At 37.9% G+C, this 26,618-nt stretch overlaps 2 protein-coding genes across 8 annotated transcripts in view; one reads left to right on the top strand and one right to left on the bottom strand.

Moving 5' to 3' along the window:
* Window positions 1-26,618, top strand: part of ANO3 (anoctamin 3) — a 200,988-nt gene that overhangs the window by 167,804 nt on the left and 6,566 nt on the right. For all 6 annotated transcript variants that reach the window (XM_048948252.1, XM_048948251.1, XM_048948256.1 and 3 more), the window contains 13 exons: window positions 2,014-2,074; window positions 14,337-14,419; window positions 15,697-15,837; window positions 16,222-16,386; window positions 17,287-17,323; window positions 19,113-19,224; window positions 20,230-20,287; window positions 20,799-20,896; window positions 22,550-22,695; window positions 22,797-22,949; window positions 23,303-23,450; window positions 24,375-24,455; window positions 25,322-25,427. In XM_048948252.1, the coding sequence (XP_048804209.1) occupies window positions 2,014-2,074; window positions 14,337-14,419; window positions 15,697-15,837; window positions 16,222-16,386; window positions 17,287-17,323; window positions 19,113-19,224; window positions 20,230-20,287; window positions 20,799-20,896; window positions 22,550-22,695; window positions 22,797-22,949; window positions 23,303-23,450; window positions 24,375-24,455; window positions 25,322-25,427 (1,389 nt within the window). The remainder of the gene's footprint in view (window positions 1-2,013; window positions 2,075-14,336; window positions 14,420-15,696; window positions 15,838-16,221; window positions 16,387-17,286; window positions 17,324-19,112; window positions 19,225-20,229; window positions 20,288-20,798; window positions 20,897-22,549; window positions 22,696-22,796; window positions 22,950-23,302; window positions 23,451-24,374; window positions 24,456-25,321; window positions 25,428-26,618) is intronic.
* Window positions 2,696-11,544, bottom strand: LOC125694694 (uncharacterized). 2 transcript variants are annotated; one of them, XM_048948270.1, is made up of 4 exons: window positions 10,054-11,544; window positions 7,815-8,567; window positions 5,504-5,611; window positions 2,696-4,799 (listed from the first exon to the last, which is right to left on the bottom strand). In XM_048948270.1, exons 2-4 carry the CDS (start codon window positions 8,347-8,349, stop codon window positions 4,654-4,656), a joined length of 789 nt encoding a protein of 262 aa, XP_048804227.1. In that variant the 5' UTR covers window positions 8,350-8,567; window positions 10,054-11,544; the 3' UTR covers window positions 2,696-4,653. The 2 variants fall into 2 exon arrangements, with proteins under 2 accessions (XP_048804227.1, XP_048804228.1); XM_048948271.1 differs by having other exon boundaries at window positions 2,696-4,787.

Here is a 26,618-nt window from a genome sequence, read left to right as displayed (position 1 = left end):
ACCATTAATAACAGAAATAGAAATATTTTATTTAAAAATAAGGCATCAGATCTGAACTCTGGGTAAAGAAAATGGCATTTCCTATTTGCTTCCTATACCTGAACCGGAGCCTGTCTGTGTTTCCCTCTGGTTTTGTTGTTTAGAGAATTTGACTTATTTCTACATCTTCCTCACACACAACCAAATACCTGTATACAAGGGAGGTTCTTCTTGTTACATTTCAGGGAAACACAGTCTTGTTCTGGAATAAGACTTTTGTTACTTATTCTGTTCTTTGGAGCAACTCATTGTATATAGGTATGCTATCATTAAGTTTATCAAGAATTTTACTTCCCCAAGCCTGCTTATGTCCTGGGACCTGCCTCACTTATATGAAAGACTTGGGCTCATATTTCTTTTTATTAAAATTGCTGTCAGGGTTTCTTTCATTAAACATTCCTTTCTTACATTTCCCAAGTTTCCCTTTAGAGGAGTACTTCAGAGAAAGCAAAGTAATGCAGGAAAATCATGTACTTCAAATGCTTTTTCTGTAGTTTCTTGCCAGGCTGGCAGACAAAATACAAAAGCTGCGTTTTTCCTTCTTGTTCCTGCACATTTCTTTCATCCCTTCCCTCTTTTTTTCCATGTCCGTATAAAAATACTCCATTACTGTAAAGATTATAATTTAAGGGAAAGTCATGTAATATCTGACTTGTAATCTGAATTGCTGAATGCCCAAGCTGTCATCCTTACCCACTTGATCTCTTTGATTAGCAGAGGTCATCAGCGTGATGCATGGTTGGTTCTTGGCTGGTTCTGTTCCCATCACACCTTGCACTGGAGCTCACTGGTAGGGTGTTGATTAGGAGCGGATTTGAAGTGTGTAAAGTCATAGTGACGGTGTGCTGACTGACCAAATCCTGACTGAGTGTGGTGCTTCTTCCTCTTCAGTTTCTCATCCTAGCATATGCCTCGTTACAAGTTAGTCTGCATTATCTTGTAACATTCTGTGCTTTTTTTCTTATTTTTCCCTTTCTCCAAATTGTGAATTTGAAGGCTGTACTTTCCTTCCTAATGCTCAGCAGCATCTTAACCACCTTTCATAAGAAGAAACGTAGGTCCGCTATTCCTGGATAATTTACATTGCTGTCAATTGGCAACATGACCTTGATTTAAAGAGCATCATATCATTCATTTCAGCTTCCTAAATACAACTTCTTATTATGGTTGGCCTATAAGAAGCTCTGGATTTTTGTTATAAAAATTCTAATGTATGCACAAGAAAGATTCCTAGGGTGATGCACAGGCTTGCAAAAACTAATTATGCCTTACTTTCTATTGGTAATCTTTGAACCTTACAGCAGGATACATATTCTGCCCCATAGAGCTTACAAGAAAGAGTGAGATAAGGGATAAATCATGGAATCGTAGTATCAGTAGTAGAGCATTTATGAAGGGAAATTAAATACATGACTTATATTTACATTTCAGAGTTGATTACTTAGAATTTATTGCGTGTTTCTTGGAGTTGAGGGGTACTGGCCTTTCAACAAGGAGAATTTGCTGAGATGTCTGTATGTAAAGTAATTTTATTTCTCTGCCTGCAGAGAAATTGTGGAATAGCTTGGGAGAAGAAGAGAATGAAATTAAGAGACATTAACTAGTATTCATAGGAAGAACAGTGAAACATCTGAAGTAAATTGGGATTATGAAAGCCTTAAAATAGAAAATGACCTAGAATCCAAGGGCAATTCTGGAGGAATTTTTAGCCTGTCTGGTCACAGAGCATCTCCTACTTGTTGTCAGTGATGTAAGCAGTCTGGCGATGCTTGAAGTGATAGGCTAGAAAAACAGCTCAAATTATAGACAAAAATAGGATGGAACAAACGTCGATAATAGAAGCATGCAAGCAGGACTCCCTCCTGGAATGCTTGGCTTTTAATTTCTGCCATCACTTATGTACTCTGGATTTCTTTGGTGTTGAAGTGAAAGTGGCAATATTGTTTGTTACTGATGTATTTATTTTCTGTTCAGGTTACACATTTGTTTGATAACGGAGGGACTGTCTTCTTTGCTATTTTCATGGCAATCTGGGGTAAGTAAATTTTAATATTTTGTTTTTTAATTGACCTGCCCCTTTTTGAGGATTACTGGATTAAAAGGTTATAGTTAATAATAAAAATTAAAGAAGGATTAAGTTTTTATTGCATAAACACTTATTTTTTTCCTGTTTTCATCCACTTCAATTACTGTGCTAGCAGTGGTTGAAAATAATACCTTTTATTGCTAATACAGTGACTATCTTTAGTGTCTTAAGTGCCCTTAAGCCTGAGTTTTATATCATGCAGGCAAACATGTGGGGTAATTTTATAGAGTCACAGAACTCTTACAGTTGGAAAAGACCTTTAAAGGTCATTTAGTCCAACTGCCCTGTAATGAACAGAGCTACAGCTAGATCAGGTGCTCAGAGCCTGTGTAGAGAATTCTTACAGAGTGAATGAGAATGCTTTGCAGAGCTAATTAGAGGATAATAAAGATTTGATGATAGATGTTTACAGCAATTTAACTATTTATATTCAAATTCACAGTTGAAATAACACATTCATTCCAACATCACGTGCTATGTCATGGGGAGTGGAGCAGGGTGCTAACCAAGGGGCTGTGTTGAACAGGAATTACCAGTAACACTTATCTCTTTGAGAAGGTCAATATAATACTGCCACACAAAACAGATGTGATGGTTCCAGCATGAAACATTTAATGGAATTAGTTGTCGCTGAAGCTTATAGTATTTTGCTGCTGGAAAGTAAAAAAGACTGGTATTAGGAACAGGAGATAATTAATTTCACCAATGTAAACATGTGTCTGTGTAAACCCTGAGATAATAGCATCAGGTCACATGCATACATATGTCAGAAATGGAGCCAGCTATTACAATTCTAAATACTCAAATGACACAACATATCTATATTTACATAAAATATAAGATAATTTCATAAGACAACAATGTAATAATATTATACATATAATATAATGTAATATGTATAATGTATATAGCATAATGTAATAATAATAATGTAAGATAATATCATAAGATAATGATCATTCTGTTTACAGTCAAGGGTGAACATGTTACAAATTTCAGAATCTGGCCTGGTAAAAGCTAAAAAACAATATACAAACCTGAAAGATGTACCAGAATAGCACAAACCTTATGCACATGCACGCAGAAGTCATGACTAGATTAAAAATTAGCACAATTGATGGGTATCCTTGGGTTCCCTTCCAACCCAAGCCATACTTGATACTTCTTCATTGGCTCCTACTCTTCCTGTTACAGCCTTGCAATTACTAATAATTAATTGCATAAGCTGCTAAAATACACAGTTGCTACTATGGTTCTGTACTGATGGAGAGAGCAGTGGTTCAGACGAGGCCAGGAGAAAGGGACACATAAGATGTGCTGGTAAAGCTAAAAGCTGAGCCTTACGTTTTTTTGTATTCTCAAGCAAGTGAATGTGTCTTCATTTTTTAGAGTCTGAAAACACTCTGGAAACACTGTCAGGTTCTATCTGAAATGGGAGCCATGCAGATTTCATTACTGGTCCCTACAGGAATGGCATCAATGCTCGTTAGCCATTCAATTCTATACTCTTTCAACTACTTTAAAATAGATACGTGCCCTGTTCTTCTTCTGTGTGACATCCACTGTTTCTCTTTGTCATTTGTGCATGCTTATGATTTATTCACACATTGCAACATTTACAGTGAGTTAGTGAGATTGTTCCACCGGTGTGATTGCAGTCTCCACAATAAATTAGGCATTCTAACATTGTAGTATCAAGCATGTATTCCACGTGAGTAGCTATTTTCTGCACGCTCCATTCTATTTGTTTTGTCTTTTGTTACACACAAAACAAAAGCTCTGCCTTTTTCATTTTCTTTCTTTCTAAATATGCCATATTTTTACTCATTAGCTGGACACAACACATGCTTTTTGAGATATCTATACGTATGGCAGTGCTAATTCTTTCACATTGAGACAATTATTTCCTCATCTAACCTTTACAAAACGTGTTGCATAATTTCTACGGATCTCTCCTGTAATGCAAGTAACTAATCAGTTTGACAGATGGATAAAGGCTTGTCCTTTGTTTTTCCCTTTGATAATGTTTTTAATTGTCATCACAGTCAAAGGATGAATTTAGTTCACGTTACTCAGTAGTACCATTCTCGCCAGCAAACTTCAACCTCTGGGCAATCCATGTGAAACTAATTCTTTTTGTGTTTCTCTGTGAAAGATAGGGTAGGAAAAATAACGTCCTGAGTCATTAATCAGATAGAAATAATATTTGGATGGAATAGTTTCACCTCAAGGCCATGAAAGTGCAGGGGAAGAAGGTTGTACTGATGCTAACATAATATTGCAATCCTAATCAGAGATTGTGCTGTTACAATGTCTGCATTCTTGCCCAAAGTTACACGAGGAGGAATTTTACCTGTGTGTTATTTCTCTATATTATTCCTCTGAAAGCAAGTCTAAAACTCTCCCATGACAACTATAAATTGATCATCTCATTTCAAAGCAGAAGCGTGCCGTTCTGGTCCTGGGCCCTGCCCCTTGTGTGTCAGTGCATCTTGTAACAACAGTGGGAACGTAATCCAAAGCAAGCTTTACAGTCCAGGGAGGGATGATGTCATGCCATCCATACAGATGCACGCATGTGGGTACCCTGCTTTGTCTGCCGTGCTACGTGTGCCATCAGGAGCAGTCCCAAAACTTGTTTCATATGGTCCAAGCGAGTTACCTAAGTGGAGAACTGTAACGGTCATTATGATTGTAGTTAATGTATTGCTTGAAAATTTTTATCTCCATCACAGTTAAGTTCAACAGTGTGTCACAGCTAAATATTTTTATACGTGGGGGCCACGGGGAGTAAAAGGCAAAAGCCACAATTCAGCATAGGAGGATAACACGTCCTCCCAGGAGCATCCATTCAGCACATTTATGGATGGTCCATTTCCAAAGCTACTTCCTCATCTGGCTTTCTGGCAGCTTTCAACTGTTGCATTTTTAAGCCAGAAAGGACATATTGCTAGAGTTTTGTTTTGATTTGATTGTGTGTGAGAAAAAAAACTGTGTCTAGATTCTTGATGTTTAAACATTTGAAAATAGGTCTGGGAACATAGCAGGAATGTTTGGAGACTGCCCGGTCACGCTTGAGTACAGATTTATACATACTGATAGAAAAGACAAAAGATACCAGATATGATATTCCTTGATATTTTGATATTTAAAAAACAAGTTTGTGAGTAATGATGGGAAAGGAGGACAGAGGTGTGGAGTTGAGGGGAGAATTGGTGAAGCTATAATGAAAAATAAGGGAGAGTACAGTCAGATAAAAATCAGTTTGACTGGACTCGATGTTGTAATTCCTAATAATTCAGTAAGCCCAGATGATTTAAATGACTCCGTGCAGAAATAAAAGATGACCTTAGGCAAAGCACTTGTGCTGTTTCTTACCTGGACCACTTGTTGTATTACATAGAAAATGTCCCATCAGGCAAAATAATATAAATCCCAAAACTACTACACTGATACCAATTATTACTCCTCTTTCGTTGGTTTTGCCTAGGAGAGAAAAAAAAAAAAGGAAGAAGATTTAAATGGCAATAATCTGTATAATCAGGTACTTTGCCTTCTCTTTATAGCAGTCGAGGTTCTTGTGGAGTAAGATCACTAAGCATTTGAAACACTTTTCAGACCATGACAAAACCTTGATTTTCAAGGCAGTGAAAAGGCGAAGGAAAACAGAAAAGGCCAAGTGAGTTTTGAAGTAAATTTTAAAAAATAATAATTTAATTACAGAATCAAATACTGTCCTTTAGTTTAAAGAAATAAGCGAGCAACAGTCACTCTCTGAGTGCATTTATTTGTGAGTATTTTAAACCAGCAGTTAAAATTGCAGCCTCTTAATTTCAGGTGGCTAGGTTCTAAAATACTGGTTTGAAAGGCTAAAAGTCCAGAAATGATTTTTGCACCTGTATGGTTAGCAGAAAAACTGCATTTCTCCTCAGATTTCATGAAAATTTTCTTTAAGGTATTTTCTTTCTGTTGGAATTGAACTGAGTCTCCCACCTCCTTACTTTTCAGTCACATTATTTAAAAATAGCGTATGTTGTAATTATTAGAACTGTGATGGGAAATGTGAATTCCTGATGCTCCATCAGCTCTTAGTACAGACTGTACTGCGCTGGATATGATGGAGTGGCCTTTCAGTCCTCTGTGAAGAGCTTGAAAGCTAATTGATGGCAAAAATTAGTGTAACTAGTAATCTTTTCTTTGCTTAAAGGCCCAATTTGGAACCGTAGGATAGAGAACGGCCATGAATGCTCCATTGTTTTCCCAAGCCTACTCAACTCGATAATAAACACAAAATGAGTAATTCCTTTGGAAGCATTTAAAAGAAACCACCTTTAGTCATAAGTTTCTGAACTTAGATAAGTTGATGTACCACACGTTTAAAATGTTATTTCTGTACTTAGGCTTTGTTGATCCTCGCTACCACCCTTTGTATTGTATTATTATTTGTTTTTCCATCTTTCACTAGTTCTCCGCACTGAGGAGTGCTAGAAATGAGGAAACTGGATGCTGCTGGATTGTATGTGATTCTTGAAATAGTAGAAGTGCAGTAAGAGTCAGCCAGTCTATAGATGAAGCGTGACATAACTGATAAGACTTATGCCAGCGTTTTGCATTAGGTGAGTTTTAGTCTATTCTAGGCCACCTATTAATTCATCCATCATTATGTAGCATCCTGCTCATTGTTTGTTTTCTAGAAAAAGGTTTGATTTCAGCATTAGAAGTTTATTGTAGAATCATAGAATGACTTGGGTTGGAAGGGACCTCGAAGATCATCTATTTCCAACCCCGCTAATTACACACAGAATCACAGAATCACAGAATCACCCGGGTTGGAAGGGACCCCAAGGATCATGTAGTTCCAACCCCCCTGCCTAGCAGGGCCACCAAACATACACATTCAGATCAGGTTGCCCAGGACCCCGTCCAACCTGGCCTTAAACACGTCCAAGGACGGGGCATCCACAACCTCCCTGGGCAGCCCGTTCCAGGGCCTAACCACTCTCCTAGTAAAGAACTTCCCCCTGACATCCAACCTAAATCTTCCCTCCTTCAACTTAAAACCATTTCCCCTAGTCCTGCTATTGTCAGCCCTTTTGAAGAGTTTACTCCCCTCCTGGGTGTAGGTTCCCTTCAGGTACTGATAGGCTGCAATGAAGTCACCCCGCAGCCTTCTCTTCTCCAGGCTGAACAAGCCCAACTCCCTCAGCCTGTCCTCGTAGGGGAGGTGCTCCAGGCCCTGATCATCTTAGTCGCCCTCCTCTGGACCCTTTCCAAAATCTCAATGTCTTTCTTGTACTGAGGGCTCCACACCTGGACACAGTACTCCAGATGGGGCCTCACAAGAGCCGTGTAGAGAGGGACAATCACCTCCCTGTCCCTGCTGGCCACCCCTCTCCTGATGGAGCCCAGGATCCCATTTGCCTTTTGAGCTGCCAGAGCGCACTGCTGGCTCATATTCAGTCTCTCGTCCATCAGGACCCCCAGGTCCTTCTCTGCCGAGCTGCTCTCAAGGACCACTCCTCCCAGCCTGTACAGGTGCCTGGGGTTCTTCCGGCCCAAATGCAAAACCTTGCACTTTGCCGTGTTGAACCTCATCAGGTTCACCTGATTAATTAATTAATTAATTAATTAACTAGTTAATTAATTAACTAATTAATCCACTTTAGTTAGACTTCAGCTAAGTTCTTACCTTTATTGGTATCTTCTTCCTTACACAGTACAGGAGAAGTGTTGGTAGATCTATGCTTCAGGTCTTCTGTCTGCTGAGTGATGTTGAGGTTTGATGTAGGACCATCCTGCGTCGTTGTGGGGAACGTCAGAGCAGTGCATGCAGGGAGCGAGGAGGGCATGGTGGAAGGGCCATCACTGGGGAGTGCTGCTGTCACATGGGTGCTCCCTGTCACCGCAGAGCTGCTCGGTGTCACTGTGAATGGCACGCCAGCAGAAACAGAAGCAGCATCTTTGGTTGCTGTAGAGAAGTCACCCAGTGTTTTAAGTGTTGCTGAGGATATCAAGACTCTTTTCAGCTTTGGGGCAGAGCTGTTTTTTCCATCTTTTGATGCCATAATTAATGTTGAAGGTAATGTGCCATCAGTGGATCTCACAGGTGTGCTGACTGACTGTCTGCTCATCTCTCTTCTGTCTGTTGCATTCTTATTGGCACTGGCAGTTGTTGCAGCTTGACTTACAGCAGAGGGAATTAAGGCAAGTAGAAAAAGGAACATGATTCTGCTGGATGGTTGAATGGTATTGCGTTCAAAAAATGTTTTGCTATATGGAGAATGTGCAAGAAATGATTTTATTTTGCAAAACAAAACTAATCAGTTAAGATCCAAATAAGCTTCTTTAGAAAAAGTGTTGGACTGTAGAACTCTCAGTAGTTGACATGTTGATGCTGAAAGCTTTACAGCAAGTGTTAATGACTTTAACAGTGAGTCAATAACTGCAAAAAAGAAAAAAAAGGTTTCATGTTTCTATAAACAAGCTTCATACTAAGAGTGGAATAATCCCAAACCACTTTATATAAAGCTTTTATGATGCATAGTTGGATTGTGCATTTGAGGCCATGTTTACAGGCAAGGGTGGCTGTACTAAGAGTGTTCTAAAGAGTTATGCTCCATTGTGAAGACTTGTTATTGTTGCAGGTAGCCCTAAAAATGGGCCCATAAGGTTTTATGACTTTGAGCATGGCGAGTCGTATGAATGCTGCCCGCAGCAAATTGAAATCTCATTCGGCCCAGGGATTATGGATGGTGCTGAATAGGTGAAACGGAAACTTCAGAACTAGATACAGAATACAGAACTAGAAGCTTCATATTAAGCATTAATTTTTCAAACACTGTATTGAAAACAGTGAAGAACAATCATCTTGAAATCCCTTGGTCATAGCAGATCCACAGTTCAGTATATCAGAGCAATGGGAGAGTTGCTGGTTTTGGGGCAGTAGTGGTTTTTTTTTTCCCCCAGGTTATATTCACTGGTATTTTAAGTATTTAAAACATGTATTTTTACATAATTGGAAAGAAATGTGATTGTGATATGCATTTTGTGAATACAGCTGAGCCTGTGGTAGGTGTAGTGTCTGCAAAACTGCTGCATCTATTCAGAAAAACATTTGAATTTCTTATGGAAACATAAAATCTCCAGGACTATAAATTTAAAGGATCTTTCTTTGCATGTCATTCAACTGAACCTTGCACTTTTTACTTCCCTTATTATTGTGGCTAGAAAATGCTTTAATTTGTCTAATAAATTACATAGCTTACACAATTGACACAATAAATTTCTTAATTATTTGTTTCTAGATGTCTGGAGTAACACGTTCAGATTTGCAGAGGTTTCATATGTGCACTCGGCTTTTTAAGCTTTATCAATCGATGGAACAAGCCTAAAGCAAAGCCTAGAGTTTATCATCTCCTGATATTCAGAAAGAAGCAGTAGCAAATGGTGGTTCCAGAAATGTGCTGGATGTTTTGTACAAGTGGCTGTTTGCTCTGAAGTTCAGATTGCCTTCCAAGGATTAGACGCTCCTGAATTTAATGAGCAGTGAATATTGCATTTTCAAACTTAATTTAGCTGTTAAACTGAGAAAATAGTTTATAAGCTTTTGGTAAATTTGAAAAGCAGTATGAACGTTGCATAGTATAAATGCACTAGCATTGCTTTCTAAATGTGCGTTGTCGTTACAACTAAACAGCACAGACTGTAACAGGGCAGCAGTACCTGTCATCTCAAAAATTTGGTTTAAGTTGGCATACACCGAGTTTTTCACACCCAGCATTTAAAAGGGACTCTGAACTGACTCAGAGGTATGCTCCATATAGAATTTGGCTGCAATAATACCTCGTAGCTTCCCAAATGCTATAGAATAGAGCAGTTATTAATTAGATTCACTGTTAATAAGCTTTAAAAATACCCCTCAGACTTACCTTGGAGCTCTACAAACCATTCAAGTGTTGGAATGGTGCTGTGACACAGAGAGCAGCCAGAGTGCAGTCACCAAAGTGCATGAGCCATGTATGTGACAGTGTCACACTTGCAAGGAATGCACAGTACAGATGAACTGAGGTGGGGCATTGCTGAGCAACTCCCCTGTTGTTGTGATGAAGTTCTGTCATTACAGGGTTCCAGAAATTGCAGTGTTTATGGTAGGCAGTCCTTATTGCTTCATCCTTTGAAAGTCTTTGAACCCTTTGTGAAGGGTGGCCGGTTCTGTAAGCTGTAGAAACGATTGTTCTGTGTGCAGTACAGCTGTTGATTTAACAAAAGCTGGCTTTCTGTTAGCACAGGGTTTCCAATTCTATGCTTTGTGAGGTGAAACCTGGAAAAAAAAACACCACTCCTTACAATATAAAACAAAAAAAAAGGTTATGCTAAGAAAAGCATGCTGTTGAATATTATATAAAACAAGGACTAATGTGATGATCTAGCCAACCCGTGATTTTTTTATTGTTTTGTTCTCTGTGTGTATTTATTCTAGACTGGTATGGTATGTGGGGAGGAGTGACTCAGAAGTGTTTGAGTGGGAATGCCGTGGCTCTGTTATCTGCATCCACTTCAGATATTTCAAGAATCAAATGCAAATGCTGTTTCATAACTTGTCATCAAGAGAAATGTTGAGTATATGGTATATAAAGAAGATATTCTTATGGGACAACTAGAGGCGTTGCCATGATATGCTGCAGGGAACAAGCAGAAGGATTCCTGTGAATGGTTCTATCCTTTTTATTGCTCCTTTTGGTGTTTGAGGCGGTGGTCCATAAAAGGAAGGAGGACAGAGCCTGATATTGTGGGTTTGGTTTTCTTTGAATCCTGGCATTCTCGTAAAGGAGATTTTCTGCAGTGTGTATCAGCAGACATCCATCTCACATTTATTGCTGTGTCTGGGTGGGCACACATCTAACAGATTGCTCAGGAGATCTGAAAACAAACACCACTAATTTGTGTCCAAATTTGTATCATATGCAGCATTAACTAAGTGACAAGGAGTTACTATACTAACTTTAACATTGTGCTTTTCACTAACACGTGTTATGGTTCTGATACTTAAGTGTATATATATAAATAGTTCCATGCTATATGAAAATAGCAAGACCTTAAAAAGGCTGCAGTTCTGTTCCAGAGTAGTTGTTGCAATTGTGTGAAAGTCAGTGCTGCCCTCAACTTCAGCACTGGTCTTGTTAGGGGTCACTCATTTGTTAACAGTTCAATTCACCTGCTACTGAAAGCAAAATCTGTTTGCCTGGGTGATGTAAAGCCTAATGAGAAGGTGCTCTGTGTCTCAGTTCTTGGCTCAGTGTCATACACTTGCATTGCAGTGCCAGGATGCTGGCCCTCTGTTCCTGGAAGGCAGAGTCTCCAGCAGTGAGCACAAGTGTTAGCAGATGCAGAGCTGTGGCCATATGGAGACAAGGTGTCTGAGTACTCCAGGCAAGGAAGAAAAACATGTTGTTCACCTGTAACCTGTGTGCATTAAGCAGCAGTTTCAATTCTGAAGAGTGTGTTGTAGTAGTCAGTGCTGTAACGAGGTTGTAGGACTGCTTTTATTGCATAGCTTTGCTGCAAGGGAGTCCTAATGAATAAGAAAGTAATGGAGTTTTCAGAAGGTTCTAGCTGTTGCCAAGCTCTTCAGAGAGGCAGTGGAGAAGGTCCCCTATCTCCTGACAGAAATACCTCTTTGCAGTGACCTTTTAGGGAAATGAGCACACCACTCATGTTGATGCAGTGCCTCTTTCACGGCGTTTGGAAGTGGTGTGTTCACAGAGCACTCTTGGGTTTTCTGGGCATTGTTCTATTTCTCTACTGTCTGATTTCCATTCATAGTGTTCAACAGCAGCCATTTTTCTTTTGCTCTTTTTGGCAATGAAAAGCTTTTTCTGTCCCTCTTTCCTGTCCCTCTTAAGCATCAAACATTGTCCTCTGTGGAAAGCAAGTACCTCAGGGCTCCAGTTCAGTACCAGCAGCATCCATCAGCGTAAGGAAAGTAAACATAGGGTAATCTGTGAGAGAGAATCTCATGAACAGAAGGGTTAGGCAGAAAGTCTGCCCTATCAAAGCCATGTTAGATCATGAGCGTTCCTGATGTTTAGATTAGTCATCTACTGTATGCCTTGTTTTTCTACAGAAGTGACTGAGAAAAGTCAAGGTTTAGCCTTTTCAGAGGGGAGATCAGGGTAAGAGATGAGTCAGGGAGAAGTGCCTAGCAACTGGGAGCTGGAAGGGCTCAATGGCAAGGAGGGTAGGAAAGTAAAGGCAAACCAGGAAGGATGCAGGCTTTCCACAGAAATGGCCAGTTGCTTGGTTTCCATTTCACTGACTTGGGAATTTATGTCAGTGGGACTTAAAATTCATTATTTTACTTGTCGTAAATGGGCTGCTTCTTTAACTTCTATGCCTTTGAATGTGACTAAATGAGCAACTTGATTTGTGCCATTGCAAACTGTCCGTAGTTTACAGGTTGGTTCGTAACTGTTTCCATGACCAGCGGGGTGAGGGGACCAACAGACCCATGCTCCAGGAAAGGGAAAAAGGGAAAAAAGAGTAGAGATGGGCCTTAAAACAAAACAGTGGCAACGATCTGAGGAGAAACAAATTGATTTACTAAATAAGATATGGGAATCCAAGAAAACACAGTATAATACAATATGATACAATACAATTGGAATTGGAGATAATAAATGAAAGTGTTCAAAAGCCAAAGGCCTCTCTCTAATGCTGTGATGAGATGGCACCCGCAGCAGAGATGAGCTGGATGACCAAAAAGGGGAGGGGAGGTGACCCAAACATATCAGTTTTGGCATAGGTCTAATGGATATGTGGAGAATGCTTTCTAGAATAGGCTGGCATAGAGGAACATCCAATGCTATTTTAAAGGATGTGTTGTGTATCTCCTGTCTGTTTAAGAATGGGGAAAATTGTTTAATTTCTGTATAGCACCTAAGTCCTCAGAGTGTGCATGTTGGGAAAGTATTTTTCTTGCAGAGCTGTGCAAGAAAAGTGTTGTAACGTTTCTAAGTCTCATACTGCATTGGCTTTAACAGTCCTTCCACTGATAATGAGAAAAAAAAGTTATTTTTTCTTTAGGTTATTCAAGTACAAACTATACTTCTATTTAAATGGGAGAGTTGTGTACTTTTGTTGTTACAAGCACCCAAAACTTAAATGAAATTGGTGGAAAAGACAAGAACCATGCTTGGAGGGATGTAAGAGCACACTATCACAAGTAATATTCAGGAACAAGTTTCTTTTATTCAGATATCCCTCACTGCCAGGTAGTTGTGTGGGGTAAACTTCTAACTGCTAGTCATTCAGTTTAAAATAACACGTGGATAAATCATATCTGCAACTATACGTACATATATGTCAGTACATTTAGAGGAGTAGTAAAAAAGAAGGAATGTAGAACCGTAGGTAGTAGGCTGCCTAAAAGGAAGCAAATTTTCTCATTCCGTGTTTAAGATCACTGTTTTCTGGGGAAAAGTTGGGCAAAGCCTCATTCTGTAAGGCTCTCATCCAAACCAGGTGTTTGCCCTTTATAGCTCTTGTTCTGTGGAGTAGAATGGGCAACCTCCATGGCAAACTGCAGTGTTTGGAAAACTTAGTTATTCATTGGTTGTAATTATTTCGGTAGGAACTACCACAAACATAAAATTAGGTGAAGGCTATGGTTATGATCTTGCACACAGATAAAAATAATTATTTAAAGAAATATCTTAGTAGTGAAGATAATCCAGTAGGAACTGGTGTAACTGAGTGAAGCATCGCTGGTCCTTGTTCAAATGGGATTAGAATCTTGTTCTGCCTTTACGGATACCATTGTGTATATATGCTTTTTTCTTCAGAGAAAAAAACATATAATATATTTGAACCATATAATATATTAAACCATATAATATATGTATATAATATATTTGAACAAAAATTCAAAACAAATTAATTTAGGAGGGGTGATGGTGTTTGATATTAACAGGTACCTGTTTGTACAGATACGGCAGAAAGCACAATAATAAGTTTTAGATGAATGTCATAAAACAGAGCTCCCGTTTTGACTGTATTTATCATGAATTTCTTTACAGTTTTCACGTTCCATGGACTGTCAGGCAGAAAATGTCTAAGGAAAGTTATCATGTTACAATATGTTGATTCTCCTGAGTTCTGCATGGTGTTCTTTCTTTCTTTTGCCATAACTAAATGTAGTTGATGATTTCCACAGCTACAGTCTTTCTAGAATTTTGGAAAAGGCGGAGAGCTGTATTAACCTATGACTGGGACCTCGTAGATTGGGAAGATGAAGAGGTAAGATGAAGCAGAAGTAAATCTTTAAATGTTGCAGTCAGCCCTATTCAAGTGTAGATGGGAAAACATAATGCCAGCCATCTGAATTTGCCATTCACATTGTGTTTGTGGCTTTTACACTAGTTGTGGAACAAATCCCAATGTCTTTCTACATTCGTTGAAAGCACCCTTTGAAAAATTTAGTGGATTTTTTTTTTTTTTTTCCAGTTTACAAAGGGTTCTTTAATAGAAATAAAACGCACAAGCTGTAATAGCCTTAGTAAAGTGATGGATCTTTTCAAAGAGAGTGCAAGTTTAAGCGTTGGTCCACTCTTGGCAAGCCAAGCCAGTTCAGGGCTTCAAGTTTTGGGGAGTGATTGATGCCTATAATTGACAGTAAAATATATAATATATTCAATATATACTGGGAAAGAGTGGAAGTATATTGATGTTTTTCCTTTCTACAAGACATGTTTGTAAAGAGTGTCATAATGGGGCTCTGGATGAGCAGACAGCTCGATTTAGCCACCCAGCTAAGCAAAGATGCCATTACTAGCAGTGAACAAAAACTAAAACTCCAGAGAGTGAAATAATATACATACAGAGGAGCAAGAGCTACCACCAGTGCCAGCACAAATCCCTACAAGATTTTAATTCTATGGTCCTGTAAAGTTCTAATCCTTGAAAGTTCTTAATCCTGTCTAGAAACAGAAGGAGTGCAAGCAAAGGGTCAGAGAGTGGATTTTAAATCCTTCTGAGAGCAATAACTCCCTCTCTGACATTCTGCTATCAGCTTCAGCAATGATCAAGTGATTTTATTACTTTACTCCATAAATCATAGTGACTATAGCTCTAATGTAACCTAACTATACTGTTTATTCACACTCAGTGTAATTCAATAGAGACTTTATCATGATGTGCTTTATAGCTTTCCATAGACTTGTAGATACAAACTAGTAGCTTTTAATAAGTGCTTTCATATCAGAAAAAGCACCATCATGACTGGCATTAATTTATAGTGTTCTTATCAATTTCTGTAGAGAAACTGGTGTTTAAACAGCATTGTGTCCTTTCCATACCCTCACAGACTGGGGAAGGCTCAGAACTTCTCTCTTCTTCATCGATCTCTGGCACCTTTTCAAAGGATTTTCAAAAGAGAAAAAATTGCTTGAAGTGGAACATTATTAAAAAAAAAAAAAAGTTTTATGTCAGGAATTTTTTTTATATCACCTTCTGCCTGATTTTTTTGATAGTTCAGTGAAATAGTACACCAAATGAGATCTTTCCTCTTATTCCAGGAAGAACTGCGTCCCCAGTTTGAAGCTAAATACTCTCAAGTTGAAAGAGTAAATCCCATCACAGGAAAACCTGAACCTTTTCAGCCTTTTCCTGACAAGCTCAGTCGACTGATGGTGTCTGTCTCAGGAATATTCTTCATGGTGAGGTTTAATAATAGTGGAATTAGAGCCTTTAGTCTTATCCAGATGTAGATACTGAACTAAGTCATTAATGAGTTCGTTATCTATGTACATAATGTAGGCTATGCTACGTACACAATGACTTACATAATGTAGGTAAAACAATCAGTTCGATATTACTGCTTGTTTAGGGATCTCTTTGTTTTAAAAGATGTGATACTGTTGCCTTGTAGAAGTACAAGAAGGAAATATTTTAATTCAGCCATTTAATATTTTGATTCTCTCAAAATTTGCTCCCAAGACAGATGGGCCTCTTTAAAACTCCTGCTAATTTATTGATGCAGTGGAAAATGTTCCCAGAGTATGGTTTTCCTTGTTCTAATTTCTCCACTCATAAACCTGTAGATTTCACTCGTCCTCACTGCAGTTTTTGCAGTCGTGGTGTATCGTCTGGTAGCCATGGAACAGTTTGCTTCCTTCAAGTGGTATTTCATCAAGAAGTATTGGCAGTTTGCAACATCTGGCACTGGAGTCTGCATCAATTTTATGATCATCATGTCGCTCAATGTTGTAAGTCTTCACCTAATGGGGAGATATATTTAAAAGAGCAATTTATACAAGGTTACTCAGTTTACTGGGTATCAGATATGTATGCTAGTATTTCAGGGATTTTTTTCCTCTTTTAATATTGTGTTTATCAATGTTTTCCTCTGCCTATTTTATTTGTCACTAGACATCTTAGATTGTGTCACCAGTCACTGTAGTACAGAGTACTGCTTTTGACATTTGCCTTTTAATTTTTCATGTACCTTTTACAAAAAGCCAGTTCAGTTCTCCAAATACAACTACATGGTTTTCTTGAAACAAAATTTCATCTTCCTTTTCTGTTTTGTGGTTGTTGCTTTATTTTATTTTATTTTTTTAATTGATGACTTCAATCAATGAATTGATTCTTAATTAAAATGCAACTTTGATACCATTGTTGCTCAGACCTGGAAGGACTGTGATTTACAGTTCATGTCTGAGTTTTCCCTTTCAAATAATAGCACAGGTTTCATCATTTGCTGTGGTAGCATGATGTATGTTGGCATAAACTCTATAGATGCAATAGCATGCATCATTTTTCTTTTCCTCTTCAGATGTGAATAGGTAAGAAGGAGCAATAAGTCAGCAAACAGTGTCTTTTATTTCTTTTAAGGACACTGTGGACTTATTGCAATAAGAATGCAATCTTTAACATGAGCTGTTGTGTATTTATTTCTGTTACTATGTATTATGAGTCAGTTCAAGTTAAAAAGCACACCAAAATTATGGACAAAGCTATGGATATTGTCCTGTGTTCTCTGCCCTTATCACTTGGTGCTGCAGGGCAATAAAACACCGATGCCTTCGATGTTTTCTTGATTCTGCATTAGACATCATAACAGACAAGATATACTGTAGCTACATCATCTGTTCTTTCTGTTTTAGGTGTATGAAAAGGTTGCCTATCTCCTGACAGACTTAGGTATGTACGTCTTTACTGATGTGGTCCTTGCTACTGATGACATGTACGTTCCTATTTCCATAAAACAGGTGCATACACAGTAAGATGCTGGCATTTCCCTAAGTGAATTAGCATTATCAGCAAAAGAAATGTTATATGATTTCATTAAAGAAATAATACAAAAGAAAGAACCTTATTATGAAATCACAGAATGGTTTGGGTTGGAGAGGACCCCAAGAATCACCAAGTTCCAACACCACTGCCACCAACCTTCAGATTATAGTTCTGCTTTTCCATGTTCCTGTAGTATAGAAGGAAAACGTTAGAACAAAAGTCAAAACATATTCTTTCTTAAAATGCAAAAGCATATATTTTTTCAATTCTTCCCAAATGCTGTTGTTTGCATGTTTGATTTATTTATTATTATTTTTTATTTAATTGGAACTTTGTTGTGGAAAAATTGGTTAAGATCACATTTTCTAAGCTAAAAACGTTACGTCAAATTTTAAAGCAGCTCTAATTCCTGTGCATTACAGAGTTATGCTAAAGCTCCTCTTTGTTATTCAGTCAAGCAGGTGGAGCTTTTTAATTCTTAGAAAGCAAATTCTAACAGCAGTTAGGACCTTCTATGTGAACGTGTTATCGTTCAGTATTTCTTGTTACATGCTGTCTTTTCAGCCCCTGTGAAAATACGCATTTGATCTTGACAGCAAACTCACTGTTAAATTTAACAGCTCCCCCCTGTGGTTAAAATATTGAAGAGCATCAATTAAATAACAAGCTCGTAATTTCATCAGATTGTATGTAACAATCTGATTGTATGTAGGCAAGTTAGAAAGAAGCAAAATGCATAATCAACTTATTCAAGTTAACAAGACACCTGAAAGTATTGTTTTGGTTTTTTTTTCAGACCTTGCTTTTTTATCTGCTTACCTGAACTTTTAAAATGTATTAAATTATTAAAGACAAAGGGAATGGGAAAGAAAATCATAATTTTGTTTTTATATATGACCTGATTTTTTTTTTCAGAGTATATTAAAAAATTAATTTAATTCCATTTCAAGAAAGCTTTCTTGAATTAAGTATGATGGAACATCAGGTGCATGACAGAAGTAGCTCTTCCTAAAATTTTCTGCTTCTAAGAGCAAGAAGTCATCCTAACTTTTGAGAGCCAACAGCATCCACTCAAAACTAGTGCACCCTAAATTTATATACTGATTTACTTCGAAGTAGACTGTATCTTTATAGGTCAGCCATATAGAACAGATTACAACTTAAAAATCAATGCTGTTTAGATTTCTGAATCTTCATGTACTTTGAAATGTTAGTGAACACTATGTTACAAATTTGGTACATTGATCAAAGAAACAAAATTTTTATAAAGAAAGGTAATTTTCATCATTTTCACCTATTTCTAATTCAGAAGTCAATCATTCTGTAAATGATAAGGAAAAAAATCCGAATCGATGTAGACCCACATAGAATACTTGTAATCCTAATATACATATCTGCATTTCCTTCCAAAGAAAACACAGAAGGAACTCCCTTGTTTTCTCATTGCATTATGAATTGTCTGACTCTTCAGAAGTGTTATGATGGAGGAAGTGGGAAGGATGGAATAGTGGTCTTACAGAAGTGTGTAGAGAGTGAGGTGTTTGAGTGAGAAACCAACTGACTGTTGGTTGTCTCTTCTCCCCTGCTTTCCTTGGGAGCACTGTGGCTTGAAACCATCTCTAGTTTTTCAGTTGATCTCTGGGGGGTTGACATAACTTCGTTTTTGTTCATATAATGTGCACTGTGTCTTTCATAGAGCATCCAAGGACAGAGTCTGAATGGGAAAACAGCTTTGCCTTGAAAATGTTCCTCTTCCAGTTCGTCAACCTTAACAGTTCTATTTTTTACATTGCCTTTTTTCTTGGCAGGTAAGTTATCTTTCCTAACTCACAAAGAACCCATAATCCTTGGTAACTGTAGAGCTTCCAGGAAAATACATTGACAGTTTGAACTGTAAGTGCAACAGTTTGAGGATAACTAATAGCACAGAATGTGTGTTTGTAACTGTGTGCAAGGGTTGGACTCCTGAAATCTCAGAAACTAGACAGGCTACTTTTTAAGTGGGTCTATGTACTTACCAAAACAAGAATTCACAACTTTTGAAAATACAGACACGTTCTCTATGTACATCTGTATTCAGCCTTGCACTGATACACTTTATTTTTTTTCCTCACTTATTCCCCTTGGGTTGTATTTCCCAGGGCACATTTCTATAAATTTATAATGCAATTTAATTTCAAGATTGTTTGAAAGAAAAAAAAAAGTGAAATTGTTGGTAATGCCTGGATGGCATGTCCAGCAATGCCTTTCTCATACAGTTTCTAAACCTCTTTGTGTCTTGCTATGTCTTGTGTCTGGTGGAATCAGGAATGTTTTTTTTTTTTCCTTTCTCATCTGTAATTTTCATTGAGGTCACCAAGAATTTTGATTTATTTCATTACACAAGAATCTGTTAGATCTCTTTGGAGAGTTTTGTTGTAATGGGCCTGAAAGCTCTTTCGTGCTTCTTTGTCTGTGGGTGCCATCCAGTGCACGTTTCACTCAGGCAAGCAAATCTCTGTACTACGGTAAACTCCTACATATTGCAACGGCTTATCTTCTTAAACACAGATTAGAGAGTTTGAGTATCTAACATCTAAAACCTCTGTAGCTAGGATTTTTGTCCTGGTCATAATAGAAGCTTAGGATTTCTTGCAAAATGATGGTCTCTTTCCTTGTTTGCATTCTGAAACCCCCATATCCTACAGATACCAGATTTAAGCCTGTGTGATTTAGTGTTTATATTTCATGAGTTTGCTCAGTGGATGTTGTGAAATAATTACTGCTACAGCACGGTCTTGGAATGTCCACTAAGCAGAAATCTTGTTTTCCAGATTTGCAGGCCGCCCGGGAAAGTACAACAAGCTTTTCAACAGATGGAGATTGGAAGAAGTAAGCAATCCTGTTCTACGTTCCTGAGAAATTCCCATGAGTAAAAGGGAAATAACTGTAGGACATGAATTACATCCAGTTTGAAAGATCTACTATTCCATCTAAGTGCAGTGAAGAACAAACTCTTACTTATAACGAAGGCTAGGAAAGAGGAAATAGTAGTATCAGAGATCCCACTACTTAGTTTGTGTCAAGATCTGGGTTGTAACAAACAGAATGTTACTCAGTTATTTTGAAATGAATGCAAATGTATTGGTCTAAGTGATATGATCTCTGTTGTTTAACATATACCTAGCCCACGTTCTCTTAGCCACATAGTGCAATCCAGTTCTCCAAAAAATAACACGTCTCAAGGTTGTTCCATTAAACTATGTATTAATGCTTCTGTTATTATGCTTCCTTAATATTCTGGAGGATAGTGTTATTTACCTTATGTATTTCAGTATTTTCCATTGACCTTGTGAACAAACAATTCTCTGACTTCAGCTACTGATCTTCTGTTTCATTTCAGTGTCATCCAAGTGGCTGCTTGATAGATCTGTGTTTGCAGATGGGTGTTATTATGGTTTTGAAACAAATGTGGAACAACTTTATGGAGCTAGGCTATCCGTAAGTATTGCTGTTAATATTTGTTTTACAGATAGCTGTTGCAAATTAGTGTTAATTGAGCAACAGGGGAAAATATTTTTCATACAAGCGGAGAGTAATATACCACCTTTAGCTGATATTTTTTTCTATGATCATCACTAATTGATGAAGCTTGTGGGCAGCTGCATTGCTGATCTCTAAATGTATATTTTCAGAAGAAGGTAAAGTGAGATTCTTCAGCAAGTTCACATTGGCATGTTTTGCATTATCCCTCAAAATAGCATTAGTATTAATTTTTAGCCCTCCCTGAAGAGAGACAGGGAATTATTACTACTGTTTACATAGTTTTGTGATCATATTTTGCAAAAATATCTATTTCAAGAACATGACATGCTTGGAGAATGTTTGCTTTTTCCATCTCACCACTGCAAATTCACACCCAAGGGAAGCAGTAACCATGCCCTGAAGTTTCCCAAGGTCCATTAACCAGCCAAATTGTTTATTTTGAGTTTATTCTCCATAGTACAAACAGAGCTGTTCAAGTACTGAAGAGTGTGATGGGTCCAAGAGTCTTACAGTTCTTCTGAAGCTGAAAGAATTTGTTTTCAGTAAGAGGTTGCTCATCAGAGATTAATTTAATTAGTCTTAACCTTGATAATGTCAGAAAAGTTTACACTCACAGCATGCAGTCAGTCTGCAATTCAGCCACTGCATTGCTGGGAGAAGCAAATTTCTGAAAAGCAGCAGCCTTGAAGTATCAGGCTTCCTGCCTTCACAAGCCAGCACTGCTTTAACTCTGCCTGGAATTTCTTTTAGAACGTGCATGCTCCTTTATGGAAAGCAGTGTTTTGTTTTGACAAAGCTGTGGTTTGTAATTGTGGCCTTCCAATAGGAAGAGCTAAGCACTAAGTTAGTTGGAGAGAAAAAATAGCAGCCTGTTGATGAAAACACTTAGAGAAGTTATTTCCCATCTTTGGTTCTTTCTTTCAGTAATATCTAGAAATAAATGATAGACTTTAATTGCCACTTATGTCTGTACTAGGTAATATTTTTTCCTTTTATAGCACTTTTATGCGTGAGGCTATTACTTCAGATGTATAGCTACTTTGTGAAAGGACCTTTGCAAACCTTCATAGAAAATAATCTTAAATATTTACAGCTCAAGGAGCATTTTTTTAGACATGACTTGCTTAAAGAGGAAAATATTCCATAGGGCATCTGATTCTTTAAGTTTGTTCAAAAAAATAGTAGGCGTTTTCTGCTATTCAGTATATCCTAACGCTCCTAGTAAGCTCTACTTATTTGACTTGTCTCTTAGAGGATTAAAAATAGAGCATTCTTTGCTTAATGCTTTCAGTGTGCATGATTTTTTTTCCTGTTATTTTTGAGTTAGTGATGCAGGTAAATCCTTAAAATAAAAAACTAAAAAGTCAATGCGAGCCCTTTCCATTTTCTGTAAGGTTTATTACAATACCTGACGTGCTGTGTTGAATACATAATTAAAACTATAATGTTAAGTTTAAAACTTCTTAGATTTCTTGGAAATCTCTTTAACAATATTGTAAATATTTCCATGTAACACCTCAGAAAACACTCCGATGCCATTCAAAACAACAGCTAGAATTGCAAACTACAGCAAGGGACAGACAAGAACACTTCATTTGTCTAATACAGGTTATTACAGAATTGGTGGTCACGACGCAAAATGAAAAGAAGAGGACAATCAATGGAGCATAAAATTTCTCTACCTCAGTGGGAGAAAGATTGGAACCTGCAGCCGATGAACCTCCATGGTTTAATGGATGAATACTTGGAGATGGGTAAGCAGATTTATAGAGATGTCAGCTTATTTTTAAAAAATAAATTGCTTTAAAATATGCTTTTGCATGTCTAATTTCTAATCACAGAAATGCTTATCTAGTGTTACAGTTTGGCTTTACCACCATCTTTGTTGCTGCCTTTCCACTGGCACCTCTCCTGGCATTGCTGAACAATATCATAGAAATAAGACTAGATGCATATAAGTTTGTGACTCAGTGGCGAAGACCGATGCCTGCAAGAGCAACAGATATAGGTGAGAGAACCTGATATCTATCGTTGTAAGGTATGATCCCTCTGTGTCATCTTCTTTGATGGAACTTGCCCTTTGCAATATTTCAGTATGTCAAAAGTGAAATTGATGGGTAGCCTGCAGATATCAGGGATGTCTTCTCAGCAGCGTGGGCTGTACTGTAATGATTTTTTCAGGTGGAGCCTGTAGTGGTGGGAGTGTGAGGACGTGACTTTATCTTGGCTAGCTTTTCTGAGTCAGTAAATCTTTCTCAAGAGGAAAGAAAAAGACTGTGACTAGTAATGACTTTAATATCATTAGTATGACTTTTTGTGATAGTTAAAAACCACTGACTTCATCGTTGCTTTTGTTTCTAGGTATCTGGTATGGGATTCTTGAAGGAATTGGAGTACTGGCTGTCATCACCAATGCCTTTGTTATTGCCATCACTTCTGATTACATTCCACGTTTTGTCTATGCATATAAATATGGTCCCTGTACAGATCAAGGATACAGACAAGAAAAGTAATGAAGATTTTTAAAAATTTATTTATACATGCTTATTTCAGGGGAAGTAAACTCTTCCTACTGTCTGTCTGTGTCAACGTATTTGAGCGGTAACATTTTATCTTTCACATCTGTGCAAACCTTGTCAGGTGTTTCACATGAAACAGCCATTCCATCATTACTTCCCTTCTAAACGCATACGAGAAATGCAAAAAAATGTGGAAGTTGTAGGCTCTTCCTAGTTGAGTTGTTCCTCTTTTCTGTGAAGATTTTGGTCTTTGTTGTCCCACTAGGAGAGGGAACTAAGCCATTTTCCTGCTTATCTCTTTGCTATTACTGCAGCTGTGATGGTGCATCTCACAAGCTAAACTTAACTTCTTCACTTCCCAAGATGAAGGAGCACAGAGAAAGCATCAAGACAAAAAAAAAACCAAAAAACCAACAATAAAACAGCAAGGCAGTTCAGAGATGTTCACAAACTGGTCACGCAGTGAATTGCCTTCACCTGTGCTCCCAGGGCTGACTCAGTGCTTGTCTCAGGTGATCAATCAGAGGTTCAGGCTGTGATACAACAGTTCCCATACAACAAGGAATCCTTTTTGTCTCTCTAGCCATCTTTCTTAGTTCAGTGGGTTTGAAAGGCAACAGTGAAGTAGGAAATTAGTTTGCTTTGCAACTGCTGATAGATGATCCAGGAGGAAAAAAAATAGAAATAAAAAGAGCAATTTGCTCAAAATAGATTTATAAATCATGTTTCTTATCTTAGAAGCATAAGTTACTTCATTCTTTCCAATAACACTTTGATTCTCTGCTTAGTATTTTACAATTGCTTTTGTCCTAATAAACAAACAAAACATTATCCTCACAACATGTGATAGCACACAGCTTTATACTTTATATCCACTTTAGGAAGAGTTCTGACCCCACGTCTTTGCTTTCCAGATGTCTAAAAGGATATGTCAATAGCAGCTTATCAGTGTTTGATCTGAGTGAACTTGGAATGGGATATTCAGGATACTGCCGGTACGTTTTGATGTTCCCTCTGCTTGTGATATATGGACATCAAATAGGCATTAAAAGGAAAGTCAGTGATTAAGTTAATGGCAGAGTAGTTTCACTTTTGAAAAGTAAAAGTGTCTGAGTTCAACTTTGTTCAACGTGGAAATCTCAGATGTGAAAAGTGTGTTGTAGGATGCAATACTAAGCCAATGGAAACCCATGTTATATTCTTAGTTTCTTTGGGATTACTGTAAGACACGTGTTACTGGCCTCTGTGAATTATTTCTTGTGGGTGGTTCTCCAGCTGTAAATATGGCAGAAAATTCTCATTTCATTTTTGCTCAGCATTCTGAGGTCTATTATTTAAAATATGCAATTAAATGTTTGTTGTGGCTTTAATCCAGCCCAGATTTCCAAATGTTATGCAAGATAAATAGGAGAAATTGAGCACAAAACTTAAACCTGACTGTGCATTAAGTGCACCGTTTCTTGTTTTGGCTTTAGTTTTATAGTGAAAATTACCTTAGACCAAGTTATACAATCCTGTTACCTTTATGCAGGCCTTGTCATCAGAATCTCAACTTCTTATAAGCAAGGATGAGAACCAATTTAGAGTCAACACACTTGAATGTAATACTCCAAGATGCTAGCTGTGTAACAACAAAAGATAATGTTTGTTCTGTCTTTTTGAAAGCAAAACATTACCATCTTAAAAGCATCTATATTTAATATTTATATTGTGGGCTATGATTCTTCATTGAATTCCTCTTGAAATATGCTTTCAGGTTAAATTCTCTCCTTTTAACCAGCTCTGGGATAAGTTTGAGAGCTTTTCACCATGTCCAGTTTTTTGAGCATGGACTAATTTACAGTTTATTTTTGCTTTACAGCTACAGAGATTACAGAGCCCCTCCCTGGAGTTCAACTCCCTATGAATTCACTTTGCAGTTCTGGCACGTTCTGGCAGCACGACTGGCCTTCATTATTGTTTTTGAGGTAAGTTATGGAATGCAACAATTCTCTTCTACCTTTTTAGAGTTGAAGTGATTTTTTTTTATAATAGTCTCTTAAAGAGAGTGTCATTGTCATTAGATGTTTATTCAATATAGTACTTGAGAGAAAAAAAAAACACTCCCCTCAAAATGTTTTCAATCAGCTACTTCCAACAGAATTGATAGGACAAGCACAGCTTCTGGAGTCCCCCCCGAAATCATATTTTTTTAGCAATCATCTTATAAGTCTTGATGGTTCGCAACTAAACATTATTAGAAGTTGTCCGTAGTGTGTGTCAGGAAAAATACGCATGATGGCATCCTGATACAACACTGGAAATGAGTACTAACTTTGACTAAGGTACTGTCTGGGGAACTGGTTGCTTACTTTGATAACCAGCTCTTAACAAAGACTAATGGCAGATCCTGCAGTTGTGTGTGAATTCTGGTCACTAGCTGTATCTTTAGTTTCATTTTTCATAAGACTTCAGCATTTCTGATAGATGGTTCATTTATACCCATATATATGTGCACATACGTAGATCACTTCAGAAGCGATGCCTTTTATTTATTTCCATGGAAATGTCAGCAGGTGCAGTGAGCACAATAACACTAACTGATAGAGCAAATCCAGAGCTACGAAATACTCTTTTTTAATATGGTCACCACCATTAGAGGTGCATTATCACCAGTGATGAACAAGAGCTTTTATGCCATGCTCATCAAATGTGCACCAATGGAGGTGACCACTATTGCTGTCGTCACTGCTGAAACACACCGCACACCAGCTCACTGTGCTCACCCCCGCTGTTTGGTCGCCATAAACATTCAGCAAGCATCTTGTGGATGTCAGTGGTTGCTATTTTTTCCACATGGAGGAACTCAGTTGCACACTTTTGCTTCATACTTACTTCCACGTCAGACACCAATTCTGTCAGACAGCCCCTCTGCTGCTATCTACCATACGGCAGCAAAATGTAACCAGGTATTGATGGGAAAGTTCAACCTCCACTGCCACGCCAATGACATCCACCTCTGATTCTGTGGGCCAGCGTAACTACATAGAAGGCATTATTATCAGAGCAGGCCTTGTATATCTAAATAGAGATTAAAAAAGAAGGATGACTTTTCAGTCACAAGTCACATCACAGTTCCAAATTTGCCATTCACTTTGAGGCCCCAGAGTTTGATCCTA

This window comes from Lagopus muta, chromosome 6, assembly GCF_023343835.1.
Source record: "Lagopus muta isolate bLagMut1 chromosome 6, bLagMut1 primary, whole genome shotgun sequence".
In the NCBI taxonomy this organism is placed as follows: domain Eukaryota; kingdom Metazoa; phylum Chordata; class Aves; order Galliformes; family Phasianidae; genus Lagopus; species Lagopus muta.
Note: the sequence above shows the minus strand (reverse complement) of the source record. Positions and strands in the feature narration are given on the sequence as shown.